Source organism: Pogona vitticeps, chromosome 2 (genome assembly GCF_051106095.1).
Source record: "Pogona vitticeps strain Pit_001003342236 chromosome 2, PviZW2.1, whole genome shotgun sequence".
In the NCBI taxonomy this organism is placed as follows: Eukaryota; Metazoa; Chordata; class Lepidosauria; order Squamata; family Agamidae; genus Pogona; species Pogona vitticeps.
This window is the reverse complement of record NC_135784.1, coordinates 59308740-59327646: the sequence shown is the minus strand read 5'-3', so window position 1 is coordinate 59327646 and position 18907 is coordinate 59308740. Positions and strand designations below refer to the sequence as shown.

Below are 18907 nucleotides of genomic sequence, written 5' to 3'. Positions count from 1 at the left end.
TCACACTGAATCAATAGAACTTACAGAGGAGTTGATTCACCAAATACCCATGAATTCAATGGAGTCTATTCCAGCTGTGACTCACTGCACTAGGCAACAGGGTTTCAGCTGTAGACACTGTCAGGCACCTACTCTCGTCTACAAGTGAACCTGAGCAACAGAATCAAGTGGCATTAACTGATGACGATGGCATTATACCAGACACAAATGATGCAGAATGCTTCAGTGCTGACTTGACAATAGAACTTTGTAAAGTTAGGTTTGTAGCATCAGTGTCACACTAAAAGGACACAAAATGTGTGCTCAGTAATCTAATGGACTCAGATGGTCTACAGCTATGCCAAAGAAAACACAATTTTCTTTGCTTGATATTCAAATATGCTAGCCAGAGTTATCAAGCAGACTGTTTTAAAGGTCTGCTCTCTTGGAAGGCTGCCTGAAAATGGAAGCAGGAAAGCCAGGATGAGGGGAATCCAGACAAGCTGTTTTTCCTGCTAGTACACATGGTGAGCTGCTGCTGTGGTAACTGGTGGTTCAACTGGTCCCAGTGGCCACTAGAAAGGCACACCGGCCTTCTGCCTGTCCGTTGTTCCCATGCTGCCTCCTGGCCAGAGTGTGGATCTGCGGTGATCCTTGGCAGGAAGGACATAAGCCTGAAAAACATGACACCAGTTTTCTCAAAGCTATGCATGGGATAGTAACTGAAAGTGGTACTGCAGACTTCAAACAAATGTACACATATACATTAATTAGAATTAATTAATACATTATAAAAACCTGATGCCTAGTGCACATCCCTGGAATCCCTTTAGTCTGTATGTCAGGTTTCAGCAGTCTTGATTTCTTCATCTTGGAGCTAGTGGTGGATGATCATTTAATTTCAGTTGATTTTTAAGTTAAGGATTTGCTAACATTTGAAAACTTACTGAGTTCATGATTGAAAGAACGTGAGTTTTTTGTTTATTTTAATGAATCTTAGAGAAACTGAAACTGATAGATTTGGCTCTCCAATGCTAGGGCTTTTAAACTCTTTAAAATATGTGTTTGAATTCCTTTATCTTCATTGGTGGTATGGCTGAATTAATGTTGCTACCTCTTTTTTTCTAATAGGCTTCTCATCTTTAGGACCTAAACAGTATGGTGTGCAGGATTCCATGCTGAGATCAGCTCCATCTGTTAAATTTGGCCAAGGGCGGATGTGTTAACAATGTTGTTTTAGTTTGTTTCTGAAGAACGTATTTAAATATTCAAATATCTTCCTGCACAGGAAGGAAGGAATGTGACGTTTAAAATACAAAAGGCAACAGAAAAGAAAAATGACAAGTAGGAATGTTTTCCCATTCCTGCTTGCATGTTTTGTCTTTTACGATCACAGATACAGAACAAAATATCGGAGTATTGTCTTTTTCCAGCACTTGAACTGGTTATAGTCTTTTATCCTCTCCTTGATAGGCTCACGTCATTGTCATTAATTTTTCAGTGGCCATCAATTTTACAATAAATGTGGGATATTAAGAATGGAGTTTTTTGTGTATATATAGCCATTTTGTTCACTTGTTAGGTTTAATCTCCCCTGCTTTCAGAAGTCAAACATGCTATGAAGTGTGTTTTAGCAGCTCACGTGGGTGGGGTGAAAGTCAAACCATAAAGCCGATCCTCGTAGATACAAAGTGCATTTCTGCAAAACCCTTGTGTCCAGTTCTAGCATATGTTGCTGGGTTCTTAATGATTAGATTGCATAAATACTGTATATCCTGGGCTTCTTAATGTAAAACAGAATAAACAAGCAAGACTAACCAGATGTACAGTGATATCTCTTAACCACTGCATGTGCAGGACACAGAGACTTGTAAATGCACTAGTTAAGTCACCTCTAGAGTAGCCCATTGAACCAGGGGTGATTTGGTGAGTCAACTCCTCTGTCAGTTCTACTGATTCAATGGGCCTAACCTAGGTACAACTTACTACTCATTTCAGCCAAAGAATCCAAAACTTTGGAACACTTTGGTTGTTGTGGGTTTTTTGGGCTCTTTGGCCATGTTCTGAAGGTTGTTCTTCCTAACATTTCGCCAGTCTTTGCGGCCGGCATCTTCAGAGGACAGCAACACTTTGGTAGAACAGACAGGACTTTGCTGTCTTCAGGTCTTCTTCATAGAGGTACAGAATAATAATAAGAAAAAAAGTATTTGGAAGCCGCCTAGAGTGGTCGCAAGACCAGATGGGCGGGGTATAAATAAAAAATAAAAACACACGTGGAACTTGTATAGGTCACACCCGCTGAGATTCCCTTGTCCTTAGAATTGTCCAAGATACCGGAGTCGTTCCTCTTTTGGACATTCTGGGCCACTTTAAAACTCTCATCTATCAAAACAAAAAAGATGTCTGCCATCTTATGGGGTGCCAGCATTGGATCCTGCATGGCCCCAGCAAGCACAGGTGAGAAAAAGTCTTTTCCTATTGGGGAAAAAAACCAGCAAGGAGCCCTGTGGTACCTTGAAGCACATGTACTTGAGCAGGAGCTTTTGCAGATCATAACCTTCAGGAAACACATGGTATAATCCTCATTTCAGCCATACAATGCCGTACACATGACTGTGGGTCTGTCGCCACTGGCTTTGCTGGCTAGGGTTGATGGGAGTTGGAGTCCAACAGGACCTGGAGAGCCAAAGATTCTTGAGTCTTGGGGGAAGGTAAAGGAGACCTTCCTCCCGCCTACCCATTCTCTCTTTCAATGGTCCCTCCATCTTCGTGTGTGTTAAATCCCTTTGTGGACTCCCCTCTGTCGAGGTAACATGGCAAAGCCTCTAAAGCGGAAAGAAACGTGCTACTCCTTCATAAAATGGGACTGCCTACTTGGAAGGTGTGGAGAGAGAAAAGTGATTGCATCCTGGTTTTTCTTTAAAGATTAACAAGTGTTTTGAAATGAATCTTCCTCAGTTCACAGACCTCATGAAGGAAAAGGTGGCTGATATAGTCATAGGATCCCTGACACTGTTGGGGAAAGGGCAAGCCTGCAGGATGGGTGAAACCCTGGCAGTTCTCTGTGCCATTGTGAACTGCCACCTAATTACAGCACATCTGTTTAAGATCTCTTCTGAGAAAGAGTGGCCTCAGAGCATAAGGTCTCACAGCTTTCTTGGTGTAAACTAAGGAAAGCCACTTGTCAATAGTCATTTCAGTTAAAAGTAATGACTAAGATTAAGGAACAATTAAACCTGAGGTTTTCAGTAGGGTAATCAGGAATCACTCATTAACTCAGGTTAGTCAAATAAATAAGTAAAATGGAGACAAAACAGTCATAGACCTGAAGGATATGGGATTTATCTCAGATTATCAAAGAAAATACTGCCTGGTACTCTGGCTCGCAATTCTGTCCTGGAATTGTTTCAGGACAGAAACAATTCCAACTGCTCCCTCTAAAAACATCTCCAGGTAACTTTGGATGTGACTCCTGTCAAATGGGTTATCTGCTGTGCCCTCTTCCCCTAAAACCCAAGCAAAAGGGTAGTGATGGGTTAGGACACTTTAGAGTCTGGACATCTACCCCCCCACTGCCCTGTTTGAATCTCCTCTTGGCAAGGACTGCCCGAAGCATTTTCCTGCCTGGGACAGAAGAACAAAGGGAACCCCTCCACACACAAGATCCCCAAATAAAGTGACATCATCCTCTGAACTAAGCAAATAAGTTATTTTGACACATTAAGCCTATTTTGACAGTAAAAATATAAAAATAACAAGGTACAAAAGTAACACATGCTGACCTTCCCTGACATGCAAAATCTGCTCCCTGTAACCTAACAGTGGGGCCATCAGAGTCCTACTTTTGGGATCTAAATGTTGCTTTTACTTATTGGATGAAGCCCTAAGACAGCACCAACTCCAGTGCAGCAGCCTGGAAAGAGACACTTCTCCAAGGGTATTCCGCCCTCCTTCCCTGGATGTTCTGTCTTCCTGATTTTTAAAAAATGTTTTTAGCTCTTGGATTGGTAGTAGGTCATATTGCCTTCCCAAATTTTTGTTGTTGTTTTGTTGTTAAGTTATGTCCGACTCTTCATGACCCCATGGACCAGAGCACGCCAGGCCCTCCTGTCTTCCACTGCCTCCTGGAGTTTGGTCAAATTCATGTTGGTAGCTTCGATGACACTGTCCAACCATCTCATCCTCTGCCGTCCCCTTCTCCTCTTGCCCTCACACTTTCCTCCATCAGGGTCTTTTCCAGGGAGTCTTCTCTTCTCATGAGATGGCCAAAGTATTGGAGCCTCAGCTTCAGGATCTGTCCTTCCAGTGAGCACTCAGGGTTGATTTCCTTTAGAATTGATAGGTTTGTTCTCCCTGCAGTCCAGGGGACTCTCAAGAGTCTCCTCCAGCAGCACAACTCAAAAGCATCAATTCTTCGGTGGTCATCCTTCTTTATGATCCAGCTCTCCCTTCCATACATCACTACTGGGAAAACCATAGCTTTGACTATGCAGACCTTTGTCAGCAAGGTGATGTCTCTGCTTTTTAAGATGCTGTCTAGACTTATCATTGCTTTCTTCCCAAGAAGCAGGCGTCTTTTAATTTCGTGGCTGCTGTCACTATCTGCAGTGATCATGGAACCCAAATGTTTAGCAAGATATGAACTAGCTCCTACCTCTGTTGCTCTGATCAATGAATGCAAAGCTTTTGGGATCATTGATGGGGGACTTGCAGAGAAGGTCCTTTATTACAGTTTCATGGGGTGCCTGTCATTGCTTGTCCCATTCCCACATGTGATCAGGAGGAACCACATAATTTTTCTTCTTATTTCTGAGAGTGAAATATATTTCCTGTAAAGATTTATGAAGGTTCTCAATTTCTGTTTGTAGAACTGCCCAGAGTAGTGGATTTTCACTAAGCAGGGTGGTATAAAAATGTCATTCATTCATTCATTCATTCATAAATAAATAAATAAGTAAACAAGTAAATAAGTAAATAAGTAAATAAGTAAATAAGTAAATAAGTAAGTAAGTAAGTAAGTAAGTAAATAAATAAATAAATAAATAAATAAATAAATAAATAAATAAATAAATAAATAAATAAATAAATAAATAAATAAATAAATGTCATTCTCCTTCTGATGGTGTAACAAAGCAAAAGAATTTCAGCCATTGTTTCTCATACAGACAAAGCATGGTCAAGGGCCAGATTGGCTTCGCAGCATGGGGTTTCCACATTATACAGTCATAATGAACCCTAAAACTTGGATGTTCACACTGACACAGTCCTTCGCAAGTGCAGAGAGGAGCAGGTCTGTGTTACCCCGTGGTCAGTGTACCCTGTGCCCCTCAGTATGTAACATGGACAATTTGATGTTAGCTGCCCCAAATGATTTTGATGTTGTCAGTTATTGGACAAAAATTATCTAACGTATTTATTAATTGTACTATGGTGCTTCAGATATGAATAAAGGAAGAAAGATCACGTCCCTTATACTGTACTTGGAAAGCACACCACATCAAGGAAGGCAACAGAGTACAATGTTGCTGTGCTATGAAAAGCAAAGTACATGCTGATCATTATCCTAGCAACAGCAACCTTCAACTGTAAGGCAACAATGTTCCACACTTGTTTGCTACCAAGAATGAGACCCTGCTGGTAATTTATAATCTTTCTCAAATATTTAGGGTTGGGATTGTGTGTGGTTTGTTTTTTTTGGGGGGGGGGGGAGGGGGACAGTGGCCAGAGGGAGAAGATGTGGACAATTCAGTTAAAAGCTGTGATGGGGAGATAAGAACATTTAACCTTTGGTCTCTAGTATAGTCTTGATTGGGGTTGTTGCCATGTTTTTCTAGGAAAGAAGCTCCTGTTTTAAGCCAGCCCAAGACATTTTCATGCATGAGACAAAGATCAAGTCGTCAGGTGCAGTGCATTCCATCAGTGAACCTAACTTCAAGGTTGACAATAGAAGGATGTCCTCCACTGCATCTCAAGGCAGCAACCTAAGATGAGGCCTCAAAGCAGGACGTATGTTACATGGAGGTTTATCCTCCAGTACTGTGGCATCTGCTGCCCTTCAGCTTCTGCTATATGAGACAGCTCTTTTACTTTGCCTAATGATAGCACCTGCCCTGCACTCCTTGGTGCCAACTAAGTACTGTAGTCAGAATAGGCCTAACTTTCAGAAGCCATTCTATTGCTATGGCACATATCATATTCCTCCAAGCTGTTAATGGATTTTAAATACAGCAGTTGGAAATGTTTTTTGTTGGCTATGGTGGCTGGAAGATTTCTATGTGTTCTGCCCCCCCAAAAAATAACTTTTCCAAACTCTGTTTAAATGGTAAATTCAAGGCATTAATGGAAAAGAAAATAACCCAACTTTTATCCACCACGTAACTGCTAGCCTTCCGAAATGGACAAAGCGATGTTCTTTTCCAACTTGTCAACTTTTATATTAGCACATTCAATTTGCTTTGATATTTACAGCATGTGCTGACATTGCTCAAATAAATTAACATTCATGCTAACATAGCTATTCCAGCTAATTTATATAATGAAATACTGTAGACAGTTTCATTTCAGAGATAAAAAGCCTCTTGTCCATGTAGAGCTGTTTGAAACGGACAGCCTGACACAAAGAAAATGAAAGGCGAAGCTTTTTACTGAGGAAAAGAACTGGGTGAAAAACATTTATTCACTGGACCTAGGTCTTTGTCAAATTAGCAGGTGAACCTGCATGAAGCAGATAAATCAGTCAGCAGACAGAATGCTATACAAGAGCAATAATCTGAAGAGCTTTCAAAGTGTCGAATTCTGACAGCATGCAATTTGTAGATAATCTCCTCTCCACCTTAAAAAAAAACATTCGTTTCACCAGTTCAATGAATCAATTTAGTTCAGCTCAAATTTTACATGTGAGGACATTTCAGAACATGTCTGCAAGCCTCTTGTGACAAGGGCACACCAAGATGTGAAGTTGTGGAGGGAATACAGTATATGGCAATTTTGTTCTAACAAGATTTGTAAAAATGGCCTTAAACCTCCCGAACCACAGGCCAAAATCCAATTGCCATGCCCAACAAGAAGAGGCCTGTCAAATCAATTCCTGAATGGTGAGTTAACACTTAGGTAAGTCCAACTGATTCAATAGGCTTTCTCTAGTTAGAACTATAAACAGATTTTTGTGTCTATGTTTGTACTGCTAAGTGAATTCTGACTTTTAGGGCAGAGAGTTCTCAGAAGTGGTTTCCTATTCCCTTCTTCTGGGGACACCTTAAGGACTGTGCAGCTTGCCCAGGGTCACACAGGCTGGCTCTCTGGAGAGGCACCGTGAGGAACTGAACACCCAACCTCTGGCTCTGCAGCTTGATACATAATTCACTGAATTATTTAGGTCGCCAATATTGGGACAATTTGCAATTGGAAACCAGACATTTCTGGGCTTGCAATATACTCCATGAAAAAAAAGAAAAGCATGGTTTGACAACTGGGCACATTTCAAAAAATATGCCTAAAGACCCTATAGCATTTGTTTCATAAAATATATACACACAGGGTTATCCTTCTATTAATGCATTCATTTTTAAAATGCACCCAACAGTACCAGAGATACTTGGAGATAAGAAAGGGAAGTCCACAGAAAGAGACTTGATGGATCTGTCTGTCTGTACTGTATAAAATATCCATACGTCCCAGATGAGGAAAATATAGCAAAAGCGCCCCACAGCACCTTATGTAGAGACGGACAGATCAATGTATAAAATATTGTCTTTAACAAAATACTTTGGGGCTTTAGATTGTGGTTTGTTTTTTCTGCAGCAAAGCTGAACAGGATGCAAGCCCTGTATAATCTGTCAAAGGAAGAAAATATTTCCCTGGGAAGTAGAAACAGAGATCTGTGCTTCGGGGGTTGCGAAAAGAAGATGGAAAAGGATGCTCTTTCAGCAAAGGGCTCAGAAACCAAAGTCAGGAAATTTATATGGAATCAGCCTGGCAGATATTGTTTGGTTTATCCAAGGAGATTAAAGTTTGACTGGAAGAAAGAGCTGCATGGCTCTCCAGAAGACCCAGAAGGCACACGGAGCTTTATAGCTCTCTCATAAAGGCTTTATATTATTGCCAGAAACAGAGGCAGCTGAAAAGAAAACATGGAAACAATTTAGGGTTATTGTTGCAAATATAAATTGTGAATAAAGAGCTCCACACATACAAGCATGATCCCTTGGCTTACATTAACTGGCGTTTTCTTCTTAATATAAGGTAAGTGTGGGAACAAATTACTATTTTTACTACTAATATTGCTGCTACTATTTCAATAAATTATACTACAGCTATTTAGGATCCTTTCCTTATGATGCCAAAGCAGTACCTTTCATCCACAAGAGACAGCTAGCAGCAGGCCAGGGGAAACTTGAAGTCATAGAGACTTGAACTTCCCTCCAATATCTTTAGAAAATAAACTCTAAAGGGGGGGAACCCTTTGACACTGTTCAATGACAGCCCACACTCTGTTGACACAGAGAGCTCCCTGGGGGACAGGAAAAGCAGGGGAGGTAGAGAAATGATACAGTAGGGCCATGGCTGACTAAACAGGAACACTTAACAATACAGTGTTTTTTTAGAAGCTCCCACTTACAGAGTTTGAAAGAAAGGAAGGAAGAAAGGAAGAAAGGAAGAAAGGAAGAAAGGAAGAAAGAAAGAAAGAAAGAAAGAAAGAAAGAAAGAAAGAAAGAAAGAAAGAAAGAAAGAAAGAAAGAAAGAAAGAAAGAAAGAAAGAAAGAAAGAAAGAAAGAAAGAAAGAAAGAAAGAAAGAAAGAAACTCTAGCATATCTGTCTCACTGGGTTTGAAATCTTGAGATCCTATATGTAAACATTAGAAGCCCTTCTCACAATCCTAAACTTGCATGCAAAACTCAATGGAAAGTTTCCCTCAAAATATGACTTTGAAACTCATTACTAAAGAGCCTCATTCTAAGTCAGTCCTTTATAGCCTTAAGGCTCATATGTTCTTGGACTCTTAACACCTAGAAATCCTGGCCAGCACAGATGGTGGTGAAGGCTTCTAGGAGTTTTAATCCAAAAATATCTTGGGACCCAAGGTTGGGAGCCACTGCTTTAAGGCCTGCAGCATCAGCATTTGTGTTTAGGTCTGAGAAACCAACAATGCAGTAAATCCACTGAGGAACATAAAACAATTAAACCGAAAGGGAGCACTGCTGCAATGTAGTGGACAGACCGTAGGACTACAGATTTAGGGGTTCAAATCCCTACTCAGCTATGGAAACCCATTTAGGAGGTAGTAGAGGAGACAATGGTAAATTGCTCCTTGAACATCTTGTGTACCTCAAAAGCCCTGTGAGGGTTGGAGGTTGCTATAAATGGGAAGTGATTTGACAGAACATAACAAACTATGTAAATAGAGGCATCCCTGTAACAGGCCAGTTTGGGGAAATCTTATTAGAAATGCGTAAGGGAGAAAGGTGGGGATTGATTAATCAACCAAAGTCCAGAAAGGTTACTTTTTGGATTATGGTACCCACAATACCCAGTGACCATGCTGACTGGGAGATTCCAGGAGTTGCAGTCTAAAATAGTAATTTTCTTAGCTTTAGTATTAACTAAGGTTAAAAAGTCCACACCTTTGAGCACTCTTTCTCCCAATAACCAAACATTACAAAGTGCTTACCAGTTACTCTCTCATTCAAAGAAAAGCAAACCTCTTAACTCTATCTTTTTTTTTTCCTTTTTGGAATGGGGGGAGGCAAGCACTATTATGAAGAAGGTCCCATAACTACAGTACAGCTGCTTCCTCAAATAAAGACAGAGCTGCACGACGAAAATGCAAAGTCAAAACAACAACAATCATGGACCAAACCACTTGAAGTCCATCTCTCTTAGCTTACTGTGTCAGAGTCACTGATTTCCCTAAATATTTTAAGGGAATAATAATATATAATCCCTGTAGTGAGTTCCCACCACCCGAGGGAGAACAGTTCAAGCCTATTAATGACATCCTGATTAGAAAAGCTGAGTCCACCCCCCTCAACTTTACATAAATCAATTTTTATTTTATTTTATTTTATTTTGAGAAAGAGTACTGCTTACATACTGGCCCCTAATGCTTAAAGCACTCCATAGTTTACAATTCAATTATGCAGGGTACATGTTGACCCCCTGCCCCCATGAGCTGAGTATTCAGTTTACCAACTTTAGAAGGATGGAAGGCTGAGTCTGTCTTGAGCCAGATACCCGAGCCTTTCGGGATGAAACTAAGGTCAAGAGCAGTATCTTGACTGCAGTAACCACTGTGCCATGGGGCTCGTAGAGAAAGCCTTGCAAAAACACACACAGGTACAGTATATGCAAAGACCTAGCTGCCTATGGAAAGCCCAGAAGCAGAACATGAGGGCAACAGCACCCTCCCCTTGTATTTCCTGGCAAGCTGTGCGGTAAACTACCTCTGACGTACCTCCATACGTCATTGATTCTGCTTCTGCTTCATGATTTTTCAAAGCCATCCAGGCTGCCAGTCTTCACTATGTCTTGTGGCAGAGAATTCTGTACATTGTGCCCGTTGGAAGGAGCACTTTCTTTTCTTTCTCCCGATTCTCCAATCAGCCTCAAAATATGAGCACTGATCTCTAGTGTTACAAGGGACCGAGAAAACTTCCCTCTGTCTAACGTCTACATTGCATTAATTTTATTCCCCCCATTTGCATCCACTTGTTCCACCCCCTCCAATTCCCTGCTGCCCAACAGTGTGGGGTTGATTGGAGTCTGCCTTCAAGTTATTGTTTGCCAGACTGGAGGTATTATGGTGCTCATCAGCGAGCCAGGATGCTTTACTTTGGGGGCTTCCACCTCCCAGTCCCCCCTCGGTCCCACACCATCCTCTTTATACCTAAAAAAGTAAACAAGAATTGACAGCTTCTTCTAGGAAAATGCTAAGTTTCTGTAAATAAGTGCCACAGTGCTGATCACCATCAATGCAGAAAGGTCCAAAGGCCCATTAAAAGTGATGCAAAGCAAGGCAAAAGGAACATTGCCTGAGTGATGAGAATCTGGCCTTTCCCAGCAACCAAAGCTTGCAATGAGGAATTATATTCAAATGAATAAGCAGTCCTTAGCACTAAATAAACAGCAATTTTTTTGAGGCATACGGAATTTTTTTAAAAATGGCTATTAAGAAAAATTGGTTCTTCCCCGCCTACAGCATCTTTATTATGACCACTGCAATGGACAGAATATAGCAGGATGAATTACAGAACGCATAGCCCCAATAATATGGGATATCAGACAAAGAAGCAAACCAGAAGAGAAGAGAAGAGAAGAGAAGAGAAGAGAAGAGAAGAGAAGAGAAGAGAAGAGAAGAGAAGAGAAGAGAAGAGAAGAGAAGAGAGAGAGACCTTAAAGGTGCCACAACCACTCCTTCCCCTCATTCCTCTCTTTGTCTAATATGCTTCCACAAACTAACATGGCTATTTCTTTGAAAACTACATCTAGGAATAACATGCAAAAGTCCTTTGTCAATGTTTTATTGTTACATGCCATCAAGTAACTTCTGACTTGCGGCAACCCTACAAATTACTACAAATTCCTGAACATCCTGTCAATGCCAACCCTTCTCAGGTCTTGCCAACTTGTGGCATTAGTTTCCTTTACTAACCCAATCCACTTTATATTTGGTCTGCCTCTTTTTCTGCTGCCTTCAACTTTTCCTATCATTATTGTCTTTTTTCACTAAATCTTGTCTTCTCACGTGCCCAAGGTATCTTAGCATCAGTTTAGTAATTTTATTGATAGTGATAATTTAGGTTTCACTTGATCTACCACTTGCTTGCCCTTCTCATGGCCAGCTAAATCTATAAAGCTCTCCTCCAACACTACCTTTCAAGATGAATGGATTTCTCCCCAGTCTCCTTTCTTCACCTTCCAGCTTCCACATCCATACATAGTAATGTGGGATACTACTGATAGAGCATGTATGTTTGTCATATACTTAATTAGCCTCATACATGATTCAAGGTAAATGCAAGAATATTCATTAGTTCCCTTTTGTAAGCGTAAATATTATTATTTGAAAATATTCCCTTGAATGTACTCACATTTACTTCTGAATAGACATGTTTAGGATTGGACCATAAATGTCCTATCCTTGTATGCTACTTCATGCCCTGACTGGAATTAGATAAATTTACAGAGCAAGAGAGAAAAAGATCTGTCTCACCTATTAAAGTTATTTACTTTTCAAAATGGATGCACCACTATGTCTTTATCTGTCTTTATCTGTCTTTATCTGTCACCATACCTGTCTTCCTCTGCTGCTTCTGAAAGGAATGAATTAATTTTCTGACCTTTAATGGTAAACCCAAATGCAGTAACCTTAACAGAAGTTGACATGGAGAAAGATGACAACAAACACCTCCCTTACCTTCTTTTCCTGAGGCGTGAGGTTAGGCGTCCTGACTGGAGAATGAGGGATTCCACTCCTTCGGCCTCTGTTCATAGGAAGAGGGTCCAGGGGGAGCCCACCACAAATTTCTTTCAGGGTAGACATCACTTATGAGAGAACGTCCCTAGAAGAACTTGCACAGAGCACTCGTCCCCGAAGAAGGACGCCTAGAACAAGTGCTGGACGATCCAAAGTTCTGAGATCACTCCTGATGGAAGCCGTCTGTCCTGTGGCTGGCACACCTATTCGGCCTGCACAATCCTATTGGTTTCTCCTGCCTCCTCCTCCTGAAGAATCATTCACAGGTCCAACAATTTACTCTTGGGTTGTTCTCTGCGCATGCTGCTGCCTTGTCACTTTGAACCAAATTTTAGCCTCCTCCTGTACTTTGCACACACCGCTGTTGCCGCTGCAAACATTCACTGCCTCCACTCCAGTATGGGGAGGGGAAGTGTTTGCAGGAGGACAGACAAACCTGGCCTTCTTGTTCCACGTACTGTACACTCTGTATAGCAAAGGGTTAGACTTCTCTGTTTGGGCTTTTTCACCTAGGGGGCTTGAACTGCCATTTCACACTATTTTTAAAAAATTGTATTTAGTTATTAAAACATGTATACCTCAAAGTCAGATTCTAGAAATCCCCAAGAGGGTTCTACAACAATCCTGTAAAGTTAGGGCTAGATAATGTTTGGCTGGATCATAGGAATTACATAAGAACATCTGGGGGACTGCAAGTGGCTCACCCCTGCTCTAAGAAATGCAATCTCTTCCAAGTATTCAATAAGACAAATCTTTCTTAGAACTTTACTGTCATCTCAGGGAGTTTCTGTACTGAATAGACCGCGAGCCACACCTCTGACAGTGGCATTATTTGAGCCTCAGAAAAAGATCTTAGCATATATGTCAGAAAGCTTTTAATATTTCAAACAATTATCTCAGATCAAAAATCATCAACAGGGTCAAGAATGCAACCTAAAAACAAGTGGAAGTCCAGGCAACTGCATTCTGAGCCAGTAGCAATTTGCAGAGCACTTTTCAAAAACAAACGATAGGCATACTGTACGTGCTTACAAATAAAAAGTAGTCTTGTAATTTCAGTGAGAGACAGAGGCATGTCATACAAATCACCATTCTGTCCTCTAGATTTATTTGCAAGGAAAGCAAAATTTCTACTAAATGCTAAGTCATGCATTCTGACACTATGGCCTGTTTGAAAATAGGCATGGACTACCTTGGAAAGTGGTAGATTCTGCTTTGTTAGGGATATTTAAACCATATGTCCATCCAGGATGGTATGAGGTCTCCTGCCTTGGGCAGGGGGTTGGACTAGAAGACCTCCAGGGTCCCTTCCAACCCTACGACAATTATGTAATTCTATGATCACAGGGATTCTTTAGCTGTGGATTTCCTACTTAGGTGGGGAGTTTTACTTCATGACCCTTGGATTCCAGATGTGCAAGTCAATGATTCTATGTGATTTCAAAAAGGATACAGGCTGCACATCTGGCCCTACCATGAGGTAGATTAAGGCAACCATCTCAAGCAGCACATTTGGGGTATTGCATAAGAACAACCTACATTTGTACGTCAAGTAGAGGGAGGTGTTTGTGAGACTGTCATTTTCACATGCCAAAAAAAAAAAAATTGATGTGCTTTGCATTGTATGCAGCTTTATTTGAGTGATGAGGTGCAATTGGCAATTCCACTTCTAACAGCAGAATGTTCTGGGCTGGTCCAGGCAGGTAGGTGAACAGAGAGAGAGAGAGAGAGAGAACTGAAAAACGACATCCAAACATTTATGTTACAGTTATGTTGCAGCTGGAAGTTCAGATCTGCTAATGTTCCAGAGATGTGATTCAGACAGATCTTTGTAATGAAGCAGTCATGCCTGGAATATATAGAAGTTGTGCCTACTGCCCAGTGACCAACCCAAAACAAAGCAAGCTAATTAGCTAAGCTGTGAGATGTGTGGAAAACGTCTGCTGTGATAATCAGCTTCATTCAACACTCGAGGCATTCTGCTTTCTACTGGGCCATTTCCAGTACACAGTTTGGCCACTAGCCTCCTACCATACAAACTACGTACGGCATATGATACCAGCAGCAGCAGCTGGAATTCTTGAAATGCTGAGGGCCCAAGCACAAGCTTTTTCCCCTCCACTGTCTGGCAATTTAGGCTGCTTTGTTTTACAGTTTATGATTGGGATATACAGTAAACATAGGTTTTATTTGCGAGTCTGACTGCTCTGACAGCGATCTCTATGGAATCACTATGAGCTTCCAATAACAATATTGGTATTGTTTGATTTGATCCCCAGTCTAGATCCCTGTATGAAAGGCTTAGTCTTCCTCAGAGAGGAAGAGTCCCTGAGTTTAACTCGGCTTCTAAACGGAGGCTTATCTTATGTCTTACACACAGAGTCCACAAATCCCTCGGGGTGGGGCAAAGGAAAAGAAGAATGAAATATCCTCGCAGATCAGAGTATTAAGTCAAAGACAGTTGGAGAAAGGATCGGAGGATAAGCTTCTTATCAGAGGGTTGCAGGAATGAACATTTGGGAGGGAGGAGGAACTCGTATATGGTGAAAAAGAAAGGAGGAGGATGAAAATTTTTGCCTCTCCTTATGTCTAAGGAAGTGTCGGTACATGCGTGTAGTCAGATCTAGTGTTGAAAGAGATTAGAAAATCTTTCCAAATACTTAATCAGAGCCAGTGCAGTGAGAGATTAGAAAACCTCTCTCAGCACTTAAAGGGGTTAGAAAATCTGTCTCAGTGCTAAAAGGTAGTGAATACTATCTTGCAAGTAATAAATATGACCCGTTAATAGATGGTTGGACTTGGCCTAGAAAACTTTAATTCAGATCCTGCCTAAACTCTGGACTGCGTACCGGGGCTTTACCAAATTACTGGGTGCTTCCAGGAGAGGCTTGTATTTTCATGGTCCTGACTAAAATGTGCAATTATATAGAGGAGTGAGATGGTACTGTTTTCCAGTTGCAATCCTCCCATGGTTTCACATCGCTTCTCCTACATATTTTCCTATGAGGAGAAAGATCCATTAAGAAGTGGAAAAAATGAAAAAACTGTGCAGTGTTTTTGATGGTCAAAGCACCAAAGAACATCGGGAAGCAACTGCTTTTTCTCAGCTATAAGCACGCTGAATAATATGTCTACTAGCTATATTTCATTGGGCTGGGATTTTTAAAAGCAAAAGAAATGATGGACAGAATACAGATAGAGAAGTTCGTCGCTAACTAGTCACCTGGTCATAGACAGCTCCTGACCAGAGCAGGGGTGCCCTGCTCAGTTTTGAATTGTACCTGGTATATAAGGTATGAAAGGAGCCTTGTGCTGCAGTGTTTAAACTGCAGTACTGCAGCCAAAAGCCTGCTCATGGCCTGTGTTCGATTCCAAGAGGCTCAAGGTTGGTTCAGCCTTCCATCCTTCTGAAGACAGTAAATTGAGTAGCCAGCTCATGGGAGGGGGGGCGGGGATAGCCTGCATACTTGAATGTGGAAGTACAGTGCTAATTGTCTGTTTCCTTATAAGTAAAAAGATCTAAATAAGTAAATAAGATCTAATTGTCCATTTCCTTATAAGTAAAAACTAGCAACAAACAAAATCTTATGAGACCTTAAAACACCATCTGTTGGGTGTGATGTCTCTGTTGTAATGCAAAACATTTAAAGGTACTTTGCCTTTCAGTGGGCAATTAAGAGCCATTTACTTTACAAAAGACCTGTTCCTCCCTTGTTGATGGGAGTTTGGACTTGCTGTAGGGCCAGGGTAGATATGGGAACTTTCAGGATGAGCACCTGTACTTCCAATGGAGAATCTTCTCAAATAGCCATTTTTGTACACAGGTCACCATGGAGGGAACAAAGAAATACTGACAGCCAGATGTGAAGTTCCAGCGTTTAATTCCCATCCACCACCACCACGGCGAGGGCACTGCAAACTTCTCTCCTTCCCTCAGTCCCTCTGCCTGCTGATGTTGTTGTTGCTTAGTCGTTTAGTCGTGTCTTACTCTTTGTGACCCCATGGACCAGAGCACACCAGGCCCTCCTGTCTTCCACTGCCTCCTGGAGTTGGGTCAAATTCATGCTAGTAGCTTTGACAACACTGTCCAACCATCTCATCCTTTGTCGTCCCCTTCTCCTCTTGCCATCATACTTTCCTAACATCAAGGTATTTTCCAAGGAGTCTTCTCTTCTCATGAGATGGCCAAAGTATTGGAGCCTCAGCTTCAGGATCTGTCCTTCCAGTGAGCAATCAGGGTTCATTTCCTTCAAAATGGATAGGTTTGTTCTCCTTGCAGTCCAGGGGACTCTCAAGAGTCTCCTCCAGCACCACAATTCAAAGGCATCAATTCTTCAGTGGTCAGCTTTCTTTATGGTCCAGCTCTCACTTCCATACATCACTACAGGAAAACCCAAAAGGCTAAACCACAGAAGCCTGTGTTACAGGGTCAGAAGACCAGCAGTCGTAAGATCAAATCCACACAACGGAGTGAGCTCCCATCGCTTTGTCCCAGCGATAACAACAGAATGGGCCACAGTAATAATAAATGGGTCTTTCCTTGGGGGCAGGTTTCCATCTGCCCTCAAGGAGACACTAATTAGGCCCATAAGAAAGAAACCTAATTTGGCGGCGGACAAAATTGCCAATTATAGGCCCGTCGCCAATGTTTCTTTCATGAGCAAAGTGGTGGAGAGGGTGGTGGCCGACCAGCTTCTGGCCCACTTGGATGAAACACACGCCCTGGATCTGTTTCAGTCAGGCTTCAGGCCGTGCCATGGTACAGAGACGGCATTGGTCGCCCTGTACGATGACCTGTTGAGGGAGGCTGGGGCAAAATGTCTCTGTTGGTCCTCCTCGACATCTCGGTGGCCTTCGATACCATAGACCTGGGGAGGCTCTCTGAGTTGGGAATTGGTGGCTTGGCGCTTGCCTGGCTCTGTTCCTTCTTGGAGGACCGTCCCCAGAGAGTGCAGCTTGGGGAGAATGTTTTGGCCCCATGGAGTCTCAATTGTGGGGTCCCACAGGGGTCGATTATCTCCCCAATGCTGTTTAACATCTACATGAGAGCGCTGGGTGGGGTCATCAGGGGGTGTGGAGCATCATGTCACTGGCAATGGTGCGGATAAAAAATATTGTAAATAAATAAATAAATAAATAAAAATATGCTGATGACACCCAGCTCTGCATCTCCTTTTCACCAACTGCAGGTGATGCCATCCTGTCCCTTTAGCGCTGCCTGGGGACTGAACTGCAGTGGATGCAGGAAAATGGGCTGAGGCTGAATGCGGACAAGACGGAAGTTCTGAGGGTGGGTGGCCCCATGGCTGGCGGCTTAGGTGACTCATATTTGGGGAGGTGACCCTGGCTGCGAAGAGCGGGGTCCGCAGCCTGGGGGTACATCTGGACCCGATGCTCACCATGGAAACACAGGTGGCGTCGGTAGTCCGCACCACTTTTTTCCACCTATGGCGGATTGCCCAGCTGCGGCCCTATCTCGACATGGGGGGGCGCTCACTACCTTGGTGCATGCGCGTGTAAACTCAAGATTAGACCACTGTAACGCGCTCTACGTGCGGCTGCATTTGGGGCTGATGTGGAAACTTCAAGTGGTGCAGAATGCGGCGGCCAGACTCCTCTGTGGAGTGAGAAAATACCAGCATATTTCTCCTACACTGGCCATGCTGCACTAGCTGCCCATTCGTTTCCGCATCAACTTTAAAGTTTAATGCTCACTTATAAGGCCCTAAACGGTTTAGGACCTCGATATTTGGTGGAACGCCTGCTCCCACCAAGATCTACCCGGATCACCCATGCGAGCCAGGAGGTGAGGCTGAGGAGCCTGACACCGAGAGAGGCCTGGAAAGAAAAGACACGAAACTGGGCCTTCTCGGCGGTGGCTCCTCGCCTCTGGAACAACCTACCTCCTGAGATTCGCGTGGCTCCCTTGCTGGGTATTTTTAAAAGTCAATGAAGAACATGGCTATACATTCAGCCTCCAGCCAATACCTGAACTTCTGTTTATTCTATCTATTTTCTACTTTATTTTTGTATTGTTTATGTTATAGTATGGTGTAACAGACAGCCCTACCATCACCTGTCCGTCACAGCTGGGCAGTGGATCATCAGCCAATGGGGTGACCGAGGGGGAAGCTGGAGAGGGAGGAGCTGGAATAAAAAGGGGTGTGAAGAGGGTGTGAAAGATCAGATCTGGTGTGTGAGGGAGAAGGAGCTTGTTTAGAGGCCTGTGTGCCTGGATAGTCAGTGAGGGAAAGTCTGTGATTAATTAAATAAGAAGCAGTGATTGGCATCGTGATTAGCTACTTGTGATTTTCATATTTTTTGTTATCAATAAACCTGTTTTGTTTTGAAGAAAACCTTTGTCCTTCTTAATTGGTTATTATAATTGGTGGCAGCGAGTGTGAAGTGGCGTGGTGGGCATTCTGAGAGGCCTGAGTAGGCAGTGACAGCAGAGTG

The 18907-nt window shown here is 42.4% G+C and overlaps 1 protein-coding gene across 1 annotated transcript in view; it reads right to left on the bottom strand.

Annotated features, from left to right (window-relative positions):
- UROC1 (urocanate hydratase 1) overlaps positions 1 to 16231 on the bottom strand; it is an 83253-nt gene extending 67022 nt beyond the window's left edge. Inside the window, exon 1 of the mRNA XM_078385243.1 lies at positions 12392 to 16231. Within this exon, the coding sequence (XP_078241369.1) occupies positions 12392 to 12517 (126 nt within the window). The 5' untranslated portion in view covers positions 12518 to 16231. The remainder of the gene's footprint in view (positions 1 to 12391) is intronic.
- Positions 16232 to 18907: the final 2676 nt, after the last annotated feature.